Below are 24,580 nucleotides of genomic sequence, written 5' to 3'. Positions count from 1 at the left end.
GTATTTTTGGAAGCAAGCAAGATAAAAAATTAGCAACGCCTTCGCCGGAAATCGAACCGCTGATCTCTCAATTACGTGCTGAGTGTGCAGACCACTACACCACGAAGGCTCGCTAAGAAGGCTGGAGAAATAACAGGAAACGCTCTATTTTCCTCAATGAGAAGCTGCCCTGATTAATATAATGGTTAGCGATTCTGACGCCCGTGCCGTTGGACCCAGGTTCGAAACCAAGAGAAGGCGTGGATGTTTGTAAGTGTGTAGTGACTCCTGAGGCATCTAGGTAGTTAAATGACTCGCAAAATAAAAATTCTCTAACGTGGCTAAATGAAAAGGGAAGAACTTTGCTAGAAATCTGTACCCCGAAGTATTCTTCTTAAAATCTGGGTCAGAATTGTGCAGTTAATATTGTGGGACTGTACCTGTGCAACCGAAGGAAAATGTTGCTATCCCATCCACTTCTTCGTAACCTCTTGATCCGTAAAAAGATGAATATAATACATTTTTATTAAATTTACTATGCGACTGAAAGTTTAGTAGTTTGAAAGCATCGCTCATATGCTTCATTTTCTCAAATTAGAATCATTAGTCTATGATCAGTTATACAAACGTTTCTTGCAATTGTAATCGCCTTTATATAACATATATTGCAAGCAACATAAAATGAAGTTACTTTTTAATATTTACAATTGAGCAGCTTATCTGTGTTAAGATTTATCGCAATGAAATCTATAGTACACTTAAATTAAAACTAAGAAATCAGTTAATGTTAAAAGATTAGAGCAATGTAAACAGAAAACTGCAGCATATTTAATAAATATATTTTATAATTTAAATTGTTAACTTTTTTCATTCGGTCATTGCTTATTTCAGATTTCATTGCGCGTATAATAAAAACTTATCCATATGTTACAGTCAAGAACTATAGCAAATAAAATATTTTTACAAATTATAATTTTTTGTTTCTCTTTTCTCCCTATGGACTCTCAAGATTTGAGGTTCTTTCATTTAAAATCGGGAAACGGTTTCGATGATTGCATAATTTATTAAAATATGCTCGAAGCAGAATCCTGTTTATGATTTGCTCTTATCATTATAAATATCTGATAAAGAGATAAGTCTTAGTCAGAATAATAAATCCATTATCAGGTTCAATGTTCCGTCTTACCTTCTTCGGGAACATGCAAGGACCTGACTCGGAACAGAGAGCTTACTAAAGGTATGTTCAATGACTGTGGGAAGATAGACAGGATACACAAGAAGGGTATACAAAACCCTTTATTTTCCTCTATTTACAATAACTTCCGTACTTCGGAAATACACAGACCCGCTACTTGGGGTCAAAACGTAAAAGTATAAAAATAAAACTAAACTCTAATTTAACTTTAAAATAATAAACGTGGAAGATTGGCCTTATATTAACAGGAAGCCGTATGTAGTACAGAGAACTGTGAACACTACAATACGTTTAAAAATTATCAAGAGGATTAAAAACCTCTGGCCTGGAAGGCAACCAGCAACTGAGTAAACTTCTAAGGTAAGCGGCCTGCTTCGACTAACTGCTTCCTCTCTCTCGTTTGGCAAAAAGCCACAACTTAAATACTTGGCGTTCGCCAGACAAACTTTGCATAAATACTTTAACGCTTATAATTCTGGCCGGAAGTAGAAAATAAGAAGTGATAGTAAAGATTTAAAATAAAATAAACGTTAGTAAAATTTAAGATCCTTACACCATTACTATGCAAAATTAATTACCCGATTTTTCTTTCATAACTAATTAGGAATGTAGGAGACACATGTTGTGAAATAATTTCAAACTATCCATAATACGAGTACAAAATTGAGTTTTGTCAGCATTTTGTAACGCAGTTTTAAAACATGTTAAAAATTTCATTTCTATCAAGAGGCCATATCAACTACTTAAGTAACAAAACTCATGTGCTTTTTCAGTAACTAAACGAACTCATAATCATAATTAAAAACATTATTAACATAATGCATTATATACATTGGCTACAGAATTTATCTTGTCGTTTCTGCTTTTATGTTAAAATCTTCAGAATTTTTCTAAAATGTCTGCACTATATTTTTTTAAAAATTTATCAAACATTATAAGAAAATAACTCATGTATAAAATTATCGTATTAAAAAGAAAGTCTGTATATCTGCAGGAAAGGCATTATTTGCTGAAAAATGTGTCTGGAAAAATCTTAGAAAACTAAATGAAAATTGTTCCTTTAAATTCCCGATACATTTTACAAAAGAAAATGGAAGCGTTTCCTGAACGTCAGGGTACTCCTGTGAATTTTTTCTTTCTTCCAATATTTATTTTATACAATTTTTTTTAATAATTTCGTTATATATTTTTATTTATATTGTATTTATATCTTCCAAAAGGAAGATTTTTGAAATAGTTTTCTTTTCACTATCAGGTGGCATTTATGGATGATTTAGTTATTGTTCTCAATTTCATCGTTTCGAAACCATTAGTATTTTATTAACTAAAATAATACTGAAAATGTTCATAAAGTTAAGAATTTAATATTATGAATTCCAAGACTAAGACACACTGTGAAATATATCAGTTGCGATTTTATCGGAAAATGTAAACTAGGGTTAAAGTAAAAAGCACATATAATGTTTTTCAATCTCTCAATTTTTTACAAAATAAATATTTCTAACTTAAAAAAATAATAGCTTATATTTTGCCATGTGGAATGGGAGAACAACATCCATGAGAAGTGGCAAATTGCTGGGGATGTCAGTTATAAATGGGCCAGTAACATAATACTATAACTAAGCACCAAAAAATGGAAACACTAAGCTACATATATTTCTAACGGCCAAAAGAATACAGTGGATTAGGAACGATGTACAGAAATATAGATTACAGTTGTGGGCATGAAGAGAAGTTTTAATCTATCTGATGGATAAGCTGCCCTTTCTTAAGAATGAAAATGAAAGTTATGGGGCAACTATTTGTGCCAAGTGCAAAGAAATCGCAGGAAGTTCTACTATTGAAGACCCATCTGAATGGGATTAGAAGAACTGAAAGTAATATGAAGTAGAAACAAGAAAGTGAAACAACCGAAACAGTAACTAACGAAGGAAATAAAACGCAGAAAATAGAGGAAATAAAGTAAGATTAGATAACAGCATCCTTTGTAAAGATGTTACAAGAAAGTGAAACATCGCGACAGTTCAAAAAACACGAACAAGGCAAAGAAATCTTTGAAGACAATTCCGGAAGAAGGTAGCTTGAAAAAAAAAACGAAGAATAGGTTACGATTGCTAAAAGACATGTACGCAATTTTACTATACAATTTTAATTTCCTTTGAGGCTGAAGACGGAGCAGGAATAGCTGCATAAGGCAGCTGCAGTGTACCTTTGGTAAGCGTTTGAGAGCTAGGAAAGGCAAATGACTTGCATTACAGACGAATCGCAATGTTATATCTAAACATACAGAAATTTTAATTGCTTCTGGTGGATAAAAATTACAAAATTATTTTTATGTATACCTTTTTAATCTTGATATGTTGATTTCATACAAGTTCGATTGACTGATTAGTGAGAAAACTCAACGGTACTCTTGTTAAAGGTAAAAGGCCGAAAGCCCAAAATAAGAATATCAATAAGAAGGAAAAAAAAAGAATAATTTTTACACTTCAGAAAAATCTGATCTTGGTAAAAAGAAAAGATCTTCCTAGGTCACTGACTTCGAAAAGCTGTTGTTCCTTTTGTAGTTTTTAAGAGTTCCTGTATCCGATTTGTTTTTCACTCAGCTTTTTGATGAAATTTAGGTTGATGATTTGATACTGTAATAATATTTCGAAAGTTATAGAGAGACTGCATTTTAATAGTTTTCAGGGAATGTTTCTTAAGGGAAAGAACATCGAACATCGAATTTTCTTCTTTAATTTCAATCGTCGAGTTTTTAACATGTTCTCCAGAATTGATACAAATGAGCGAAATTAATGGAAATCAAGTGCTTTATTTTACTAAAATAATGCTAGAAAACTGGTTATTTTTAGATTAAGAGTCATGCATGCAAATATAATTTAGTAATATGATCTATTTTGTGTTATTATCTGGCTTTGTGGACATAATTTAACTGGTATTTCTGGAGTAAAATTTAGTTTATGGTAAATGCGACAAGAAATTTATTTATTATAGAATGGAAACTATAAATGATAAACCCAAATAGGTATGCATCTATTATCGATTATTATTTGCGACACAATTGTGTGGATGAAATAAAACTTATTTAGCTTTTCTCATAACGTGAAATCTTAAAATTACCTGCGGTCCTAATAGGTTTAAACACTCTAAAAATTATTTTAAATTAAAAGAAATCATAATTATAACGGTAAACACACAGCCGTAGACGCGCAGGTAGGAAAAGTATACAAAGTACCTTTAATAAAATGAACTCTAACTATTTTCAAATTTTTCAGTAGTCATAGAGTATCAAGAAATTCAACTGATAATACAATATCAGTTTTTAGTTTGAACTCAAAATAATAAAGTTATCTTAATTGCAACAATGAATTTTAAGTAAGCAATCTTTCAGCTGGTTATCCTTTTATTTCACAATGCGCAAAATTTTACAGCTGAGCCTTCTTTGTCTTTCATTGCGTGAAGTCGTTAAGTAAAATTAATTTTTCCCATCATCCTGATATTAAAAACATTTTGTTCCATACTCAGAATGTAGGCTAAACTAATCTCAGTGGCACGACAATCCTAATGGGCCACTGTCTGCAGTGCCCTTTTTCTACTTTCTTGACCTTTGGGCCCAGCAGTGCATCAGCACATGAAGGCTGAGTCACCCTTGCCCAGCCTGGAGATGGAACCCCGGACCTGTGGTGCAGCTGCGCGACGCGCTAGCCACTTTGCCAAGGGGCGGTCAGACCAGGGCAAACTAGCCAAAAATTGTCGGCAAACCAAGTAAAAATTGAAATGGATGAAAATATTGGAAATATATCAACATTAGCATACATTTATACAAAATCTTCGTAAACTGACGTGTAAAATCTTTGTGGAAAAAAGTCGCCTAAATTTTAATGCAATCAATCCAAAAATTATCTTGACCGGTTCGTGGTAGTGCTAGAAAATTTCAAGATTCTCAGATCGCATTTCTAGCGGTGTCTTTGATCAAATGTTAAAACAATGGATAACCTTTTTACGCTGTGCGATGGAAGCATCACGGACGAAACATTCGAGGAGAAAATAACACAAAGGGAAAAAGGTCGTCCTGCAAAAATATAGTGGGAGAAAATATAGCAAGGAAAAAACATCGCATTTCTTACTCGTCGAGATCTAAAACATCGTGTTAAATAATAAAATAGTGTTATAACATCGTAGTTTTAAAATATAACGATACAAAACATCAATGTAAAGTATAAAACACCTACAAATCATCTCTTGATGTTAACATTGCAGACATGCGTTTACTAACTAAAACATTTTAAGTGGATTTTCTCGTAGTGAAACAAATAATATTTGACCTCTATGTTTTCGGAAAAATCAAGAAAGAAATTTAAACCTTAAAAACCTGGAAATTAGTAAAATTTAATGCTACGTGTAGCAGTCAGTAGAAATTTAAGCTCACGCATCTTTTTCTTTCCAGATGTTTTTGTACTATATTTTTTCATCAAAATCTACTAATACGTCTTGATAAAAGGTTAATTAAATAACGACTTTAGTAAAAGACATAAGTTTAAAATTCTACAAACTGCTGCACATAGCATTAATATTTATTAATTTCTAAATTTTGAATGCTTAAGTTTCCTTCTTGTTCTTTCAATGCAAACTTTAAATCAATGCAAAACTATGAAATTAAAAATCTTACTTTTTCTGTTGCTCATAAATAACTATATGAAAATGCACTTATAATTTCATAATCAGAAAATGCCTGTCTTCGGTTTTATCTTCATGCGATGATTTGTAGCTCCTTCACTTTTTACCACGATATGTTGTACGATGCGTTTAAAAATTGCGAAATTTTTGCAGTTCTTTTCTCCCACGATGTTTTGTATTACGAAATTTTCCCTTTACGTTTTTTTCTCTCGACGTTTTTGCCTGCGATATTTTCAAATACACCCTCTCTGCCATGTTTGAATACTCTAATATTAATTCTTTTCTGACAGATTCAGGAGTTCAATTTCACTGAATTGTCTTCTGGAAGCTTTTTTCAAATTCTTTATTATAATGAACACAATTATTTACGAATATGTAAACTCCTAACTAGACATTTTTCACACTTTCGCTTCAAAAGATATACAGTTTGGTGATCATGTAAGTTAGTATCATTTCCATCAAGCGGCATCAAATTTTGCCTTAATTCCTTAATGTCTTTATAAAGACACATCACACTATGTTGATCATTTTTCAATGATATTTTGCCCTACAAATGTGATGTTATAACTTCATGTCAGGGTAAAATAGGATCATTATTTTAAACAAAAACAGCTTGTTAAATATATGTTATCCTAAACAGCAGTTCTATGGAGTAGTTCTAAAGAGAAATACGATATATGCATAGAAAGAGTAATAGAAATTGTAATACAAAAGGCAAAACTAATTAATTAAAAATTTTAGAGCATTTTATGATATTTTTTGAATTTTTTCAGTACTTTTAACTAAACAGTCAACTTCTATATATTCTTGAAGTAATTAGTGTAAAGGAAATTTGTATACCAGTAAATGTATAAAATATGCGTTTACTTTTTAGTTATTTATTCTTAATGGCGGGCACTATCCATTTCGGTTTCGCCACTACTAAGGCCAGAAGTCGTGGTCATTTTATTATTGAGACACCTAATAGACGGCCACCGTTACCTCCTGTGAAGGGCCGGACAATTTACAATCATGCCTTCTCTGAGATTCGAATCCAGGCCCTTCGGTATTGCAGTCGGCTACCATAACCACTATGCCGTCTGGGCGGCTAAAATGCGTTAATTCCAGCATGCGTTTATAAAAGTAGTCCAACTTTCAATTAGAATATTAAGATATTAGTATGAAGGATATAATCGGAATGAAGAAAACACATTTATCTAAGATTTAGATTAGCATTTTATTTTTAACGAATCAATAAAAATATTGAATTAAATTATTTTAAATTTTTGAAAAAATTTGAGTTTGGATATAATGTATTCCGCTGAACAAATTTACGTGATTAAAAGCGAGAAACTATTTTTTTTTGGAGATATTCTACTTCAGTTTACGGTTACTAATTCCACTCCGAAACTGACTTCGCTCTAATATTACTGTGCCTATTATGATATCAAATCACATTTCAGAGGATTTCTTTAGTCGCAAATTGAGGGGAGCTATGTCAGCATGGGAATCAAAGTTAGTACAACTTAAAAAATCTTGGTGTACCTTGTTATTCACTTTTACATATTTTCACGAATTTATGCGCGGTTTATCGCATTCAAAGCATAAGAAACAGTAATTGTCCCTAATATTACTTGCAGCATTACTAAAGAAAGGTCATAAGCTTGAAAATGGTATCGATGTTGACTTGTTGACATAAAATACTTTTTATTGACTTTTTTTGTGTGTGTATGTATTTTTTTCGGAAAGGCCGATCTTTTCCGAAAACATGAAGTTGTGCAAATGCGATAATAAATATAAGTGGCACCAAAGTATGGTTTTGTTAATTGTTGACAGATTTCAAGTAAACTAAGTAATAATGCTTTGGTTAACGCATTTGTCTTATTCCTGGTAGAAATGCGATTATAACAGATCTGAAGAGTAATCATATTTTAGTTAGAAAGTAAATGCGAATCAAGTTATAGCAACTAATTTTGTTTTTAATATGTCGTTTTTGTTGAAAAAATTGTAAATTTAATTAATATTAAAATTCTATTATTAGTGTTTATTAATAGGCTTTTGTCTGGATTTTAACTGTTTTATCTCTCTGGGGAAATTCAGCATTCAACCTAGAGTTTAACCGCGATCTAGAAAATAACTGATACCGTGTTTTAGATTTGTTTTGTTTTCGAGCTTGAGCAAGTATTTATATTTAGAAGAAAGAAATTTATCGTTTAGTTCATAAATACAAGAATAATAGCGAAAAAGTTCCCTAAGAACGCATAAAACATAGCCATTTTGCTATTTATTCCGCTGGGTTTCCCTCTATTAGAGAAATTTTTAAATTTATTTGCTACATTTTTCGGTTATTGAGTAAATATTTAATTGTATTATATATTTTTAAGTTGAATATTAAAGTAATTTTACAGCTGTTTTAATGTTATTTGAGTTATAGTAAAGAAAAATACTTTCATCGAGAAGAGGATCATGTAGTCTTTATAGAATGATTTAGGAAGTAGTACGAAGCTTCTGAATAAAATCTCAAATCATTCTCAAATTTTAAGGATAACCGGCATAAATATTTTGTTCTCAGAAAGTTAAAATTCTTTAAGCAATTATTATTTTAGTTATCATTTATATTCCAGCAGAATTATTTTAAATATTTCAAAACAATAAGGATTGAATTTAAAGTGTTTAAGGCATAAACCATCAAAACATCTTATGAAAAGAATTAATTAAATCATAAATGTTAAACAAATAGAAACTATTTAAAAATTTATTTAAATATATTTCATATTTATGCTATTTTGTTTCTTAATTTTGAAGGTTGGAAGTCATACGATAGTTATAGTTTTCACTCTAAAAATTTGATCGAAAATAAAATCTGAATTTCTGAAATAAAACTACCTATTTTGTATAAAACACTTGTTTCACAAAATGGTTGCAGAATATATGCATGTTTCAAAAAACAATTCAGAGTTTAGCTCCGTTTCAACGATACCACAACATCATAAACAGCTGCTGAAATGTGACATCTCAATAGAATTTGAAATAATATTTTCAACTGTTCTTTGCCAGCAATAGAAGCTTACTAGAAAACGAGCAGAACAGGAAACGAAGTAAAAAAGACAATGTCGTGCAAGCAGTTAGAAAACAACTCTACCCAATCTATTTCCTTTTTTTTTATTTTATTGTTCTGTCTACAACTTTGAAAAAGCAGACGATATTCCTCCGCTTATGACTTTTGCGAGAGGAAAGGAAAAAGTACTCTGTCGTAATGGATTTTGATTAATTCTCAGCTCCACATACTCCATGTTTTTCTAGTTTCCGGTTTCGCATTTTACCATATCCGGTTTGTCCAAGGGTAGTTTTGAGCGATCCGGGAAAACTTACTTCCTTCCGCGCCAGGGTTGTCACGTGAGCTATTCCGGGCAGCGCTTTTGTGCAGTCATTCGACGTTAGGCGACGAGCTGATGTACACAAGTGTAGTTTCGGTCTGAAAGCGAGCGCTTTTGCAGCCGCGAAAAACTGCTCCGAAAAGCATTCGAATGCTGATATGAATCGTGGCACAATTCCTGGAGAATGTATACTAAAAATGGATACAAGAATTACGTGCTAAGTAAGCGCTTTTATTTAAATTTTCTAAGCATGACGGACAGTGTTACTGTTTATTTAAAAAGTGATTTCAACTCTAAAAACACTTTTGACTTACCCAGCAATTCTTCTAAGACGGACTTTTTTTAAATTTAATGTTAGCATTTTGTTCGCTCATACTGCATACTTGCTGATAATTAAAAGCACACTAAGATATTAAAGTGCATTACTTAATTATGCAAATCGCTTAAAGATGTAGCATGTTCAGATGATTAACATAAAGAACTGGCCAAAAATGTGAGATATTCTAGAATAAAAGGACTGCGCATTCTTGAAAAATTTGTACAGGGGAAAAAGATGTTCTTAATGGCGCCTCTCATTTATTTTCGGACACTTGTGTTTTTCAGATTTGCAAATACCAGTTACTGCGAAATGATTTTGTTTTTCTCTTTCACTATACCTACTGGTCATACGTTTTAGAACCTGTTAGTTTTGATAACAGTTATCCGCAGCGTTTTTGGTAAAGAAAAAAAAAAGTAGAGCTCCCATAAGCATAAGGACACTTTTGAACAAATAAGTTATATTTAATAAAACCTTGGAAGTTGAGAGACAATTAAGATTTCTTGGATACCTTTAGCTAAAATGAGACTATTTATCCGCTTTGTTATCGATTAAACTAATTCCTCCGCCATAAGAATTTTCCATTCTTCCATAAAAATTGCTTTTAGTAGAGCCTTGGAAAAAATGCCATATTTCTTTATTCTTTAATCCAATTTCCTCCATACATGTTCGATAGTATTTAAGTCCTGGAAATATGGAAAAATTTCAACAAGTTGAGGACAGTAGTGTAAAAACTAGAAGCGAACCTTTACGACTGTATTATTATCCTAATAGAACTTGAATAAATTTTGAATTCAATGTTTTCATGTAAATGTTTTGTAGGTTTTATTTAACAATGTTTATAGGGCTGTGTGCTTAGGATCTTTATCCTAATAGAACTTGAATGAATTTTGGATTCCATGTTTTCATGCAGCTGTTTCGTAGGTTTTATTTAAGAATTTTTAATTATCTAAGAATATTTATTACTCTCTACGAAAACTAATATGCTCATCTTAGAAGTAACGAAACATCCCCAAACATTGTGCCTTCACCTCTATCAGCTCGCATATTTCGATCTACAATAATTAAAAAACAAAACAAATGAATGAACATTTGTAATGCCATTAATTTGACTTAAGTAATTCCATTACTACAAATCTTTGAAGAAAGTTTAAATTAAAAAAAAAAAAAAAAAAAAACTGTGTAAAATGTTTTGACATTTAATTTAACTGATAGCATTTTTTCGCTTACAAACATAGTGAATGAAACAGCGCTGTTATTAATTTAACGAATAAACAAAGAGTTTTAATTCATATCACCTTAAATCAATCTAAATATCTTTAGAACAGGGTGGAATTAAGATATTTTTAATTGCAACTTACGTCTTTCCATTACTTTATCAATTGTATTAGTTTCTTTGACACGCAGTATGTTTTAAAAAATTATAACATATGCAATTTGTATTGTGTTTATATACCCACAGTCGAGAAAACTGATGCAGATTACTTAATACTATGTAAAAACAGCAACAAAAGAAGATGAATTTTTATGATTTTCAAATAAATTTTCCTTTTTCCTTACATTTAGATAATTTACATGCTTTTTCTTTCGGAACATAATCGGTGCTTAAATAGAGTTTTTATTTACTTAAATATTGATTTTAGACCAATATTTTCATTTACGATGTTTCCCAAAATAAGATTAAGAATTTCGTTAAATAGTTTCAGTACTGGGGTCGTACCCCAGTACTGAAACTATTTACATTTTAATTTGCACGATGCTTATAAGGAGAATATTCTAGCTAGTCGTTCATTTTGCTTTAGAAACATAAATTAAAGGATTCTAAAACTTTAGGCATAAACTTTGCAGAGTTATTAGCAGTTAACCGTTTTTGGGGCTAGTTAGAAAGTTAAAAACAAAAGTAGCGTTTTGCCCAATATAAAACCATTAATTTTGAAAACGAACCGCTGTTGTTATCGAGCTTCTTCCAAAATTTAAGGGGGAAATATTGGAGTGTTTTTGGTTAGCGTATCAGGAACTAAAAATTATTAAGTTGATGAATTCTTTCTAGAATATATACGAGAATTTTGCATATTAAAGTGATACTGTACCTGAATTTAAACAGCGCGAAGAAATTTTTAGAGCTGAACATTTGTTCTGAGCAAAGCTCTGAGTTAAATATTTGGGTTTAATAATTAAAAAAAAACCTCTCATTCATATTATTGAAACTGTTGCCATATAATAATTTATCTTATTTTTAGAACATTATATAACTGGAAAAACATATGTGAGTTCCCTACTTTAAAAAATAGATCTTATCGTCAGCTTTTCGAATATCTTGCATAATAGTTAGCATATTTGGGAGTACCAGCTGTAAGTTCCTTCCCATGAAAATGTAAGATATTTTTTAAGACTGAATTAAAAATTTGAATTAAAAAATTACCACACCTTTATTTCTCTATTTTTTTAGCTTATTTAATCCCAGACCCACATAAATATATTTAATATAAAGTAAGACCCAGCTGGTTAAGAGTTACAGTTGCAGCTTTCAGCTGAAGATTATTGTCTCACTTCTTTAGAATCAATAAAATAACTAAAGACACCCTAAAATGTCAATAGCTCCACAATTCTCAAATTGCGGATGCTTAGAAGCAAATTAAACCTTTAGGGATGAATAAAAATGTATTCTTTCATGCATTTAAGAAACATTTGATTTCTGTGGCAATTAAACCAATATTTTAAGGAAAAAAATTGAACTCAAATAATTATTCGAATGCTCGAGTCAAATCGTAGGAAAAATTTAGTATAGATTTATAACCTAAAATTAACTTTTCAAGCTATAAAACAAGACAATTTTCATTTCTAAGCGGAGATTGTAAACTAAAAGTCACCTGGAATTGAAAACAATCTAAAAGTGAAAAGTAAATACGCTTCAGAAAATTGAAAAGTAAAAAATGAATGAATGATCGATATTATAGAAAAATCTGAAATTTGAAAAATGAAATGTATATAAACTGAAACTAGATTTGTAGAATCAAACATTCGTTTTCCTGAGAGTAAAAATGATTGCAAGGTAAAATCACTATTAATCATAGAAAGGAAACAAATCTAGAAAAATTACTAGAAAATACTCAATATCAGTTAAATAAACCATAAAGGAAAGCTTTCTTACAGTTAACTAGTTATTTTTAAATATTACTAACAGGCAAATTTTGAGTTCAACTTATCCCATTCTTCATGGTTCATGTCAACATTTTATTAACATCAAAAGTTGTAACATTTTAAAAGTATGCGACATAATGTAAAAGGAAGAGTTCAAGTTGAACTGTCGCCTTTTAAAGCGTTCGCTACATCCTTGCTGTCTCACTGAAGACTAATTCCCGTTGAATCCTTTAAAAGCGCCAAAATTTAGTTATTAGCTACTCTAAGTGATTTACGAATTTAGAATAGATTAGATGGATCAGATATTTTAACCTTTGAAATAGAATTTTGCTTTTCATTCATTAAGTTCATGATCAGGGCAAACAGTCTCATCTTTGAAATAGGTTTAATACAATATGTCCTTGATTTAGTTTGTGCTATAATTTCAATTTCAAGACATTAAGAAGGGATTAATAAATCTTATTTTGATTTTGATTTCACTTGTTTTTGCGTTTACGGTCAATTTGAAATGTGTTAGAAATTTGTTGTGTGCTAGCCATTTAGCCATTTGACTTCTGTTTGTTAGTCATTTGACTTGTTTTGTGTTTACTTCAGGTAACTATAAATGCGATAACTCGCCCTTGTTAAGGAAATTTTGTGCGTTAGCCATTAGGATGAGAGTTCACTTTACAATTTAATATTTTGAAAATCTCAAAGAAGAAGAAAAAATTTGAAAAAATTAAATATTGAATTTGAACTAAGACCTCCCCGTAATGTTGTGAAACATAGCTGCGGTAGTTAAATGATTCGGGTTGCATGGAGCTGGTAACATGGCATCTGACTGCATAATAGAAAATATTTGTGTAACAAGACATTTTAAAATCAAATTTGAAATAAAATATTCTAAACATGAAACCATTGCCTGACATAAAACTGCTTCAAGGAAGAGACGCAAAGCTCATTCATATTTTATGCAGATGATCGAGAATATAGATTGCTCTAGGGTATGTGAGAAGATTATAATTACCCTGTTGAATATATAAATATAATAGCTCCCCTACTGCATATACGAGGGACTATACACATTATATAACTGTTTCAGCTGAATGTCCAGATTTTAATCCCATACAAACGGTATGGGATCGTTTTCAATAAAATTAGGCAAGACCATTATTTCTAATGGAAATATTCTGAAAAATAGTAAAATGGCAGATATTGACTTAGAAACAATCCAAAAATTAATTAAATTGGATTGCCGAAAATACCAAAGTTTAATTACAGAAACTTAAAGTAATTCATAACAAACCGAAAGAACTCGTAAAAAATGAAATTAAAACAACTAAATAAATTAGTTTAAACCGAAATAAAATTCTGACATTATTTTATACAGTATCTCAATACTTTATTGAATTTGAAAATACATTATGAAATCAATTTAATTTAATAATAATTTAACTTTAAATTTGACTAAAAATGTTTCTTACGGTAATATATTTTTGAAGACTTTTACATCTGAAAAAGGCTTTACTTAAATTTATATTACTTAAAAATAATTATTATTGTCATAACTCTTATTGCCTTGGCGTCAGAAAAGATGTTTGTGCGAGTGCAGCTTAAAATCACAGAAAAACCTTCGACTGATAAGTCAGAAAACCTCGGCTTTTTTATTTAAAAAATTGCTGAATGTTTAAGTTAACGTTTTTAACCCGTTAAGTGAGATTCTTAGGTTGACACCTTTTATTGTTCCTTTGAGTGCAAAAATTTCATTAATACTAATTGTAATAGATTTGAAGTTGTTATTACTTTTAACTTTTCCTTATTTCTAATTTAGTTATAATTATAATTATAAGCTTTTTAAGATTTACTTATAATTTTAAGCTTTTAAACTATTATTATCATTAATTTGAAAATTACTGTAGAGATATTAGGTATTTTCTGGAAGCAGACAAGATTTTCATGAGCAATCGCTTCGCCGGGAATCAAACCACGGACCTCTGAAATACCGGCTCAGTGTACCACTACACCACGAAGGCATGCTAGGAAGGCGGGGAGAACACCTTATATTACAATACCGAGTCAATAAAATTTCTTACATTACTATATATTTATCTGCTTATTCAAGGTTTTCTACCTTTACCTTACGTAAAGGCGATGAGGATTTTAAGAGCGACCTGAGAAAATAGAGAGAAGGAACTTGAGATTAGATCTATATAAGTATAAAAAAGCTGTTAGAAGAAATTAAGTAAATGGGAGCTACAAAAATCCGTATGATATAAATCTATCCGTATCTATGAATGTAATAAAATCCGTATCTATGAATGTAATAAAATCCGTATCTATGAATGTAATACCTGCTAACAAGAACGCGAACATTAGATGCAGCGCTATTTTAGGATTACTAGATTCTTTGAAAATCAATCCATAAGCCGAAATGGGAATTCTGAAATTCATATGCTAAATATTCGTGTCGTCCCGCAGTTAGCCAGCTAGATTGCGAAAGGCTATACAGTGTCAGTGTCACGCAATTTGCGAAATGAATTATTACCGTCTTATAAATCAGGATGCTTTGAAGTGAGAAACAACTGTGATTAGCAGCCTTAAACTGCAAACGATTTCTTATTATGTCCTCCCAGATTAAGAATCATTTTATAGTATTCGTTGTTAGTAATTTTTGTTAAAGAAACGAAGGTAAAACTGAGAAAGAATAAATATATTGTGTCTGGAATGTTTTTTCTGCCTTTGTTTGATCTTTATTTACTGACTTCGCTTGCTGTAATTTCACGTAGTACACTGTTTACTGTTAATTAATCACCTATTAAAAAGATATGGAAGAAAGCTGCATTTGTAAGGATATTAATAAGAGTATGCCATAGTTATTCTTCAGCAGAAACGTCTTATAGCATCTTAGAGCAATTAAATTTCATAGATTAGTAATATTATCCACTTCATAAAATCGTTATATAGAAAATAATTTCGCATTTTTTTTCAGCTTGGAAAATATTTATGTTGTTGCGAAATTCTCAGCTGCGGTACGGTAGCTTCTCTGCAACGCGAAATTAGGTTTGCCAGATTTGACGCGAAATCGAACACTTGACGACATTTGGTAGCAAAATTGGTAATATGCGGTAGACGGAGCGAGAACATTCTAGAACGTACTATTCTTAGCGGTTTTCTTGAGAATATTCTCGAAGATAGGTCAAAGCTATATATACCGTGCCTGTACTGGGAGAAAGTAGTGTAGTGTCTTGAGTTTAGAAATTAGCTTGAAAGCGATCGACCGAGTCGAGAGCTGTAGTGCTTTGCCGTAAAACTGTTTTTACCGTTACAGCTTGAAGGCTGTGTTGCTGATTGTTTCAGAGTTTTATCATAGTTTTTTGACGAATGTAAACGTGTCTTTGTGACTTTACTCTGCGTAATACTGACGAATAAATTGTGTTTTGATTCTTTATCAAGTGTTATCATCAATTACTCTAAATCCATGAACCCGTAGAACACAACAGTATTCATTTTGCGATTCTCTATATCTTTTTAGCAAAAGTTTTCCCTCTTATGCATGATAACAAAAGCGATAGTCACTAAATTCACTAATAACAGAGTTAGCCTTCTGACGCTAGTTCATCACACAGCGCGTATGCATTTTCTGCGCATCTCTGTTCCACAGTCTCCTCCCCACACATACATAAAACTGTGATTCTTTAAATCATTAATAATTTTACTGATGCTTAATATAACAGCTTTTTAATCATATTTTTCATTTTTCTTGAAGACACAGTATACCTTATTTTTCTTATTAAATGAATCTAAGACGCTAATGCAAAAATTAATAAATGTTCAATATTATCGCTTAAATACATACATTACTTAAATTCATGTTATAGAGCAGTTATACATTTCGTGTATTTTCCTGGTTTTGACATATTTATGCATTATATTCTTTGACGTTTCCGTACTATTTTTCTGGGATTATTAAAATAAACTATATATACTTGTTTAGAAACGAACATATTAACCCTCTGGCTGATCGTCCCGCGATTTCCACGGGTAACTCAAATGTAGCAAAATTTGCTCATCCCGTGATTTCCACGGGCATATGTTTTTCTTCCTTTATTGAGGAGACGTTTTTATGGCTAACAGATATCGTTAGTAGTTCACTAAATTGCAGCATTTGAAGGCACGTGGTATTAGCGCTCGAACTTCACTTTTTGCCGCTTTTTTCTTACAGAAATGGCTGCTAGAAAACGTTCAACGATTATCTTGAATATCTAATTAAATTATTGCATTATTAATTAGATTTATTGATTAGGTTAATAATTAGATTGATTATTAATTAGATTTATTGATTAGGTTAATAATTAGATTGATTATTAATTAGATTTATTGAATCTGGTGCAAAGACTGTGAAGTTGGACTTTGCCTTGAACCCTGTTTTGAACACTATCATACTAAACTGCATTTTTAAGGTATTTTTCTCTCAGCGCTTTATATTTTCTTAAATTTTATACATTTCACTTTTTTATATTATGCAATAAATAGAAATTAACTGTCTTTCGACTGGCATTTATTTAAAAAAAGGATTTTTTTGGGTGATAACATCTGAAACTGGTTTTTCTGGCAACTTAGTTTCTCATCATAAAAATCTATATAAAAATATTTTCTAGAACAAAAAAGTGCATTTTTTAATTCTCCAATATATATATAGATTTAAAATATGCAAAAAAAATATATATACGCAATTTTGGAAGCGATTTCGGTCCACAAATTGAGCAGTCAGAGGGTTAAAATGTGTTAACATTTGGTCTATCGTAATTTAGAAATTTTGTATTATATGGTTGTTTTGAAAACTGATACATTATTGAAAATTCTTGAGTGGAAAGCTTCCTAAATTTGATGCAGAAATTAATTTTTTGTCTGAAAGATACGTTATGAAAAAAGGAAACTAGTATGGAACCATCAAAGGAGTTATAAAATCATAAACACTCAATTGGAAGATCAACTATCTAATAAAACATATACTTAGCGATTTCTTGATAAACGTTCCAACTTCTTTTCAAATGTATTTATTGCCGGTATAAAAGCTTCGTTTGAAACATATAACACTAGGCAATTTATTTCGCAAATTGGAATTATGTTTCATACAAACGCTCTATGCATATAAATTTAATTCAGCACAGCGCTTTTTTGCAAAACATTTTATAGATTTCCTCACTTTTATCCTATTAAATAAAATGTCAGAACCTAGTGAATTGATAAGCGAATTATCTCTTAGTTCAGAGAACAGTAAACGTAAACTCAAGAAGGGTTAATTACCCTTTATTCACTCAAAATAAAATTAACAGTCGGCCCCTTTCTTTGGACTTACAGCAAGCCTCCGCTTAGGCATAAACTCAAAAAGTAAGAAATAAGAACTAACTGCAGGGTGATCAGCGAATAAGCCCTGATTTCAAAATTAAATATCTCTACAACAAAGATCGATAGAATTATGCGGTAAACTGTACGTTTATTAGCAAAATTGTAAAAATAGTGTATTTAAACTGTAAAAATGGTGTATTTAAAGATGGTTTAAAACTGTAAAAATGGTGTATTAAAATTTTGAAATCAGGGCTTATTCGCTGATCACCCTGTATATCTAACTAAGAGATTTAGTCGAAGCTAACACAGTTCTAAAGTAGTTGGCCCGTAACATTAAACTAGTCTGCGAGCTATCAAAAGGCACTTAATAATACGGCTGAACGTAACAAAGCTTAGAAAGACGTAGCCCAAAGGCAAATCTTAACTCTCTCTCACAAAGTCAGCGGAACATTCCTTTAATACTATTCTCTTCCTCATTTGCATTTGCTGCGTTTGTAAAATCTCATTCTGGTAGGGAGTTGCAAGTTGAAACAAGATAAGACTAAATTAAAATAATTGTTATAAAATTAAAATGTACCTTACAATTTTATCAAAATGCTCAAATAAAAAAGATATTCAATCGAATATTAAATAGGGTCATATGTCGAATTCAATCCTACAGAGTTTCTCCACAAAACATATAAAACTAGATATTTAAAAAAATGCTGTGCATTTTATTGAACCCTGTCAAAATATTTCGTGAACATGTACTCCTTCTTTAGTGTACAGAATATTTAAAGATATGAAATATAACAGAGTAATCATACTTTATGAGTGGCATACATTTAATTTATTTAATACCGTAGTAGGAAAATTGTTGTATGCTTCCAAAATTTTCCCTTAATTTGCTTTTAAAAATATCTCATAAAATGAAAAGATAAAATGTCATAAACTAAAATGATAAAATTAGATAAAATGCCGAAGCGAGTTCACATGCCAAATATTCTAAGCATTCTTCTCTAGAATTCTATATTTTGAAAGCATATTTTATGAAGGAATAAAACACATAAGAACTGACAGTCCATTTACAGTTAATGTACACAGACTTCAAAAACATTTTTGAAACACTGAAGGAAATATTTGCTAAAAACAATCTTTACAGTTTTAAAATGCGTATCATCTTTACCTTACCTAAATAGGTATTTACGATTTAGATAAATATATCACGCCGAAACAAATATTAATTTAGATGTCAAACAACAATACCCAGCATTATATTTGCCAATTTTCACAGGACTAGTTTCGATGGTTTACGGTGATAAAACCATCGAAACTACTCCTGTGAAAATTTGCAAATATAACGCTGATTATTGTTGTTTGACTTCTAAATTAATAGATATTTACGACATTAAAGATTATAGAATTATTATTGCCAGTTTATGAGTTCTTCAAGAGAAATTGAGAAAGATAATTACATTTGTTAAAAAAGATTGTGTTCTTTGTTTTTGATGTTACAAATGATTTAATGGCCTTCCCATTCTTCTCGTCTGGTCAGTTGGCATTACAAAATCTCCGTCCATTCATATCATACATTCAATAAACTGTTGTCATTCACATTTCAGTGTTTAAAATGAAACGAAAAATAATTAGAGATAATTTTTTTTTTTTCAATTTATATTTTAAATAAAATTTTTTGCCTGATATTGCTTTCATTCTCATTTTTCATGTTTCATAATTATTTTATTTTCATTACTATATCTAAAAGTTATTTAGGTTTCCTTCCAAATTATAGCTTTATACAGTGTAAAGGAAACTGAGCAATTTTAATAAAACTACTATTTGAAAATTTAACTTCACCTCGAATAATTTATCTTTAAAGTTTCAAAAGGTTAAAATATTTTTAAAAAAATAAAGAAGAAAATTTTTAAATAAAAATCCAAATGCTTTCAGATTTTACATAACGCCCAAAGGGACTTTTTTACATTTTGTGAGTTTCCTTTATTTATTAAGTATCATGTTCTTCGCACTTAACTACATAATATTCAAATTAACAGCATGTTTTTTCCGTACAGTGTTGCAAAAAAATCAAAATGTTTTGCAAAATATGAAATAGACAATTAATAAAACAAATTCAAAATTCAGAATTTGGGTTTCCAGGTGCCCATGTTCGGGTGGAGGATTACCTTATTCAAAATTTGATGGCACTAGGTACCGTCGTTTTTTCACAATGCGAGAAATATGCATACATTTATGCAGATTCTTCGTTATTTAATTTATCTAAATATAATACAGGGCGATAATATTCGGTGGCAACAATTTAAAAAGTAATATGCCGTTGATAGTGAAACGCCACAAAATGCCGTTTTGAGACTAATAGCCCTTGTACTTTGGAACTACTGCCTCTTTGGTCTAATTAAAAATACGAAAACCAAAAGATTAAAAGAAATTACAGTGATCTTAATATTCAGATTTTAACATCAAAATAATGAATAAACTTATTTAACAAAGAAGACTTAATTATACAAGACGAAGTTTAGATATATTTCTCTGGATCGCTTGAGTACCAAGTTTAAACAATATTTAGCTTCAGTGGCAATGCTTTTAATTTTGTCAGGACACGAAAACTGAAAACTGAAAACAATAAAATCCCCAAAGATGCTATCTTCGTGGTATTTAATGTTATGTTTTAATGGTATATATACATTTTTTTAATGTTATATATACATGCATTAATGTTATATATATTCATTCACATTTGTATTAAGTTAATAATAGATATGATATAAATGGACATAACGTGTTTTGGATGTACAGAAGAAATCCAGTTACGCGAATTGCTTAATTTTCCTTTCAGGTCAGGTAAAATTAAGTCAGTTTTACATTTATTTACACGTTTTACTTTTCTTTTCATTTAAATAATATAAAACATTATTTTATGTCAATTTATTTTATTTTTGTACCGCTAATTGCTTACTCTGTTAAGGAAATAATGTTTTAGTTTACCTTCGGTTGATTAGAAAATGAGTTGCACATTATTTGTTTCACTCCAGAAAATTTAATTTAGTATAAAAAATAACATAATGTGTTTAATTCATGACATACGTAATTAAAGAAGTAACAGAATTGTTTCATTCTATTTGAAAAAGAAACGAAGTTTGTGCTGAAAGGTAAATAAAAATTAATTACGTTGCTTAAATTTTTTGAGAAATGTGTCTTCATTTTCGATAAAAATGAAAGTATTTTACTTTTTTAACTGCACAATCATTGTTGAAGTAAAAGAGGATAAAAGAACAAATAAAATCTTTTGCTTTTACTGCTGTAAATTATATGAATTCGGCTTACGGAAAGAGGACAACCCCATTTTCTAATTTTTCTTAATTTGCTGCCCTTTCAATTAATCCTAGTATTTCAGTTCTACTATATATTGCAATCATACTACTTTTATGCATTAAATATGAATTCTATTTTTTCTGCTTTTTAAGATCTTTAAGAGGTGTTATTGTTACTCAGATATTAAGCAGTGTAATGCCAGAACTTGAAAGCTAAGCTAATTATTTTGTGCAGCCTGAAAAGGATATATTTCTGTGAATTAGCAAGCTCTTGTGAATAATTAATTATTTAACGCTGAGTGGAACAGCAACCTAAATAATTAGAAGTTTGTCAAGCTGTGAAAAGAATTAACGGTAGTTTCTTTTTATAGGGTGATCCAAATACCGCAAACATACAAATTAAAAAAATTGTGAAAAACCCAAAATGGGTATTACTCGCAATAGCAAAATGTTTCAATAGACGACGCTTTTATACTGCTACAATTAATATATCACTTGAAATTTCAGTTGCAATTCACGCTGTTCGCTTTAAAAGCCGTTTGTTTAGTCCAACATGGGTATGTGGTTTTCCCAAGTAAAAAGGAAGTTTTACGATTGAATATTACTTCGAAATGCGTTCTTATGAAAACTTTATTGGAGCGTTTGAACGTAACAGGAGAATGATTTTTCGCTCGCTAACCTGATTTCGAGAAAATGGAAGAGATCGCCATAAGAAATGAAGTCACCGCTCTTCTCTTCTGAATTCAAATCAGACGAAAATGAACGAAGACCGGAATAAAATGTTACAATCATTAACGAAACGGAAGATAGCATCATAACCACGTTTATACTTTTCAAAGTAAGGCTCAATCATAAAATTTCGTTTTGCTTGGGAAACATTCATCTCCAACTTGCAACAACAAATACTTTTGAAAGATAACAGCATAAACTACAACTGAAAATTTCAAGTGATATGTTATGTCTAGCAGTATAGGGGGTTATCTATTTAATTAATTAGCCATTAATATCAGTTTTGCAACTATCACAGTTTTTGAAGTTCGATGAGTGATCGCTCAGTATAATATAACGCAACATGTTAATGTTTATATGCATTAATACAATTAATAAAAGGCGTTCGTTTCTTATACCATATATTATGTACTTCTTCTAAAAACGTGCTACCACCTTTCCATCATCTGGTGACCACGAAGCCTGCCAAACTTGCATTTCTACGAGGGGTTGCTTTATCTTGCAGTAAACAATTTCAAACTCTTACCTTTCAAATATAATTTCTTGCCCAGATGACAGATACACAAACAATATGCGAAGTTTTTGATAATATTCTTAACTTTAGTACCACAAATATAAAGTATAACTACTAATCTTAGCGTAATCTTTTACTTATATCTGTTTCTGATATTTCTGGTTAACAGCTTTAGTTAAGCCTTTCCATTTTTCTTCCCTGTACGAAGTTAAGGATAGTACTGTAATCACAAAACATTTTTAGTATCATATTTTAACGGAAATATCCATTCTCACCGTTCCCACATTCATTTGAACGACTGTTTTGTGTGACGTCTGTACGTACGGTCAGACTAAAATCCTCTTTTTCCAAAACGGAACATAAAGTCTTTTTAAAATTGATTCAAAGAGAATTTTTATGACGTCTGTACTTACGTACGGATTTATATATCTCGCAAAACTCCAAAAATATTATCTGCAGAACTATGAAATTCTGTATATCAGACAGCTATAATATCTAATTTTGAATTTACCTGTTTTATTGCAATCGGCGGTACCAAACATGTATTATATGTAGCCAAACTCTTTCCCGGCTTAAACGTCCTTCGCCGGAGTTCATTTTCGCAATCGTTGGTCGTAGTCATGTACTTCCAATTACAGAAGAGTTTTTAAATGATGAAACTATTCATGTTTTGGCAACATCACAATAAAAATATATTTTGAGTAGATAACGAAATATAACTTTTATTGCTGTCTTCCGGTTCCTATACTTATATTTGGGATGCTTTTATACTCGTTATGAAAAAATAAAATTATAAGAAATTTTACTTCCATGCTAGAGCAATAAGTTTAAATGAAGTGCAGAGAATATTGGGCATTACTTAATAGGCCGTACAAGGAAGTCACATAGCATCCACATCAGATTAGTTAACTCGTGTTACGTTCATTAATACTGTGCAACGCTATTGAACATTAATTATGGAAGCGGCGTAACATTACCAGTTGTCATAGCTGTTATCGGAGATAGATCCTCAATTGACTTTTTTTACCCAACTAGAAATTTAAGACTGTTTTTAATCTTCGGCCAGTTAAGTTTATCTTTAAAATTTGAGAAATACATTGCAACTACTGCCACAAATTCAGCAATAAAAATATACACAGTTTTGAAATAAACGTAATCTTAAATAAGCTTCAAAAGTACGTTTTTACAAACATGCATACTATGAGATAGAATTTTTAAAAGATTTACACCAAGAGTGTATGCAATAAATATATTATACACTGGATCACATAATAAAAGTTTACCTTAACGTACAGATAGTACTTTAAAATGCAGTAGGAAAAGTACTATTGAATTATTTTCTTAGAAATCATTGGCTATTTCATTAAACTAAGTTGTTAGCAATTCAAAGTTTCGTCTTTACCATTTACAAAAATGTACTTGTGTCTTTCAAGAAAATTCTGTATGTAGAAAAATTCGTGTTAGTGTTTGTTAAAACTTTAATGCAATGCATAATGTTCCACTGCACGCGAAAAGATTTAATTCATTTTGCGAAATTCCTCTAAGTCTTGAATAAAAAAAGATCGTAATTATCTTCTTCATTAGATTTAAAGCGCTTTACTTCATAGAAATAATTTTACATATTTTTAAAATAACATCTGACGTAGCTGAGGAAAGAAAAAGAAAAAACGGGCATTTATTGTTTTTCCGAGATATTTCTTTCTCCCTCTCTCCAACGTTTTAAATGGAAACGATTTTAATTCCAGGAGTTTGAAGAAATGCGAAACTTAAATATTTGTTACTTAAACTCAGAGTCTTTGTGTTGCATTGCATATGTTCACATTTGTAGGTAGGCCGCAGCTGAGCATTGGCAAATAAAATAAAGGAATGGAGTTAGAGACACATTTTTCTAGCAATTCAAGTAAGTTTCAATTTTGGCGAAAATGCTGTCCTGTATAAGCATTTTTATGGTCTTCCCCAAGATCAGTATAGAAACTTCTAAAATTCCTGGAAGAAATGAAAATCCACATAATATTTTTACAGGTTAGCAAGTAG

General features: G+C 30.6%; 1 protein-coding gene across 2 annotated transcripts in view; it reads left to right on the top strand.

Moving 5' to 3' along the window:
* Positions 1-24,580, top strand: part of LOC118201421 (uncharacterized) — a 426,452-nt gene that overhangs the window by 123,346 nt on the left and 278,526 nt on the right. Inside the window, exon 1 of one of the 2 annotated variants that reach the window (XM_085821883.1) lies at positions 9,260-9,431. The exons of the other annotated variant lie outside the window; for it this stretch is intronic. Within the exon in view, the coding sequence (XP_085678009.1) occupies positions 9,395-9,431 (37 nt within the window). The 5' untranslated portion in view covers positions 9,260-9,394. Of the gene's footprint in view, positions 1-9,259; positions 9,432-24,580 lie in introns of those variants that run through there. 2 annotated transcript variants of the gene reach the window in all.

The sequence above is a fragment of the Stegodyphus dumicola genome, chromosome 8 (assembly GCF_044657685.1).
Source record: "Stegodyphus dumicola isolate Sdum_Otavi_A_Nest chromosome 8, ASM4465768v1".
Taxonomy (NCBI): Eukaryota; Metazoa; Arthropoda; class Arachnida; order Araneae; family Eresidae; genus Stegodyphus; species Stegodyphus dumicola.
This window is presented reverse-complemented; position numbering and strand designations above follow the sequence as displayed.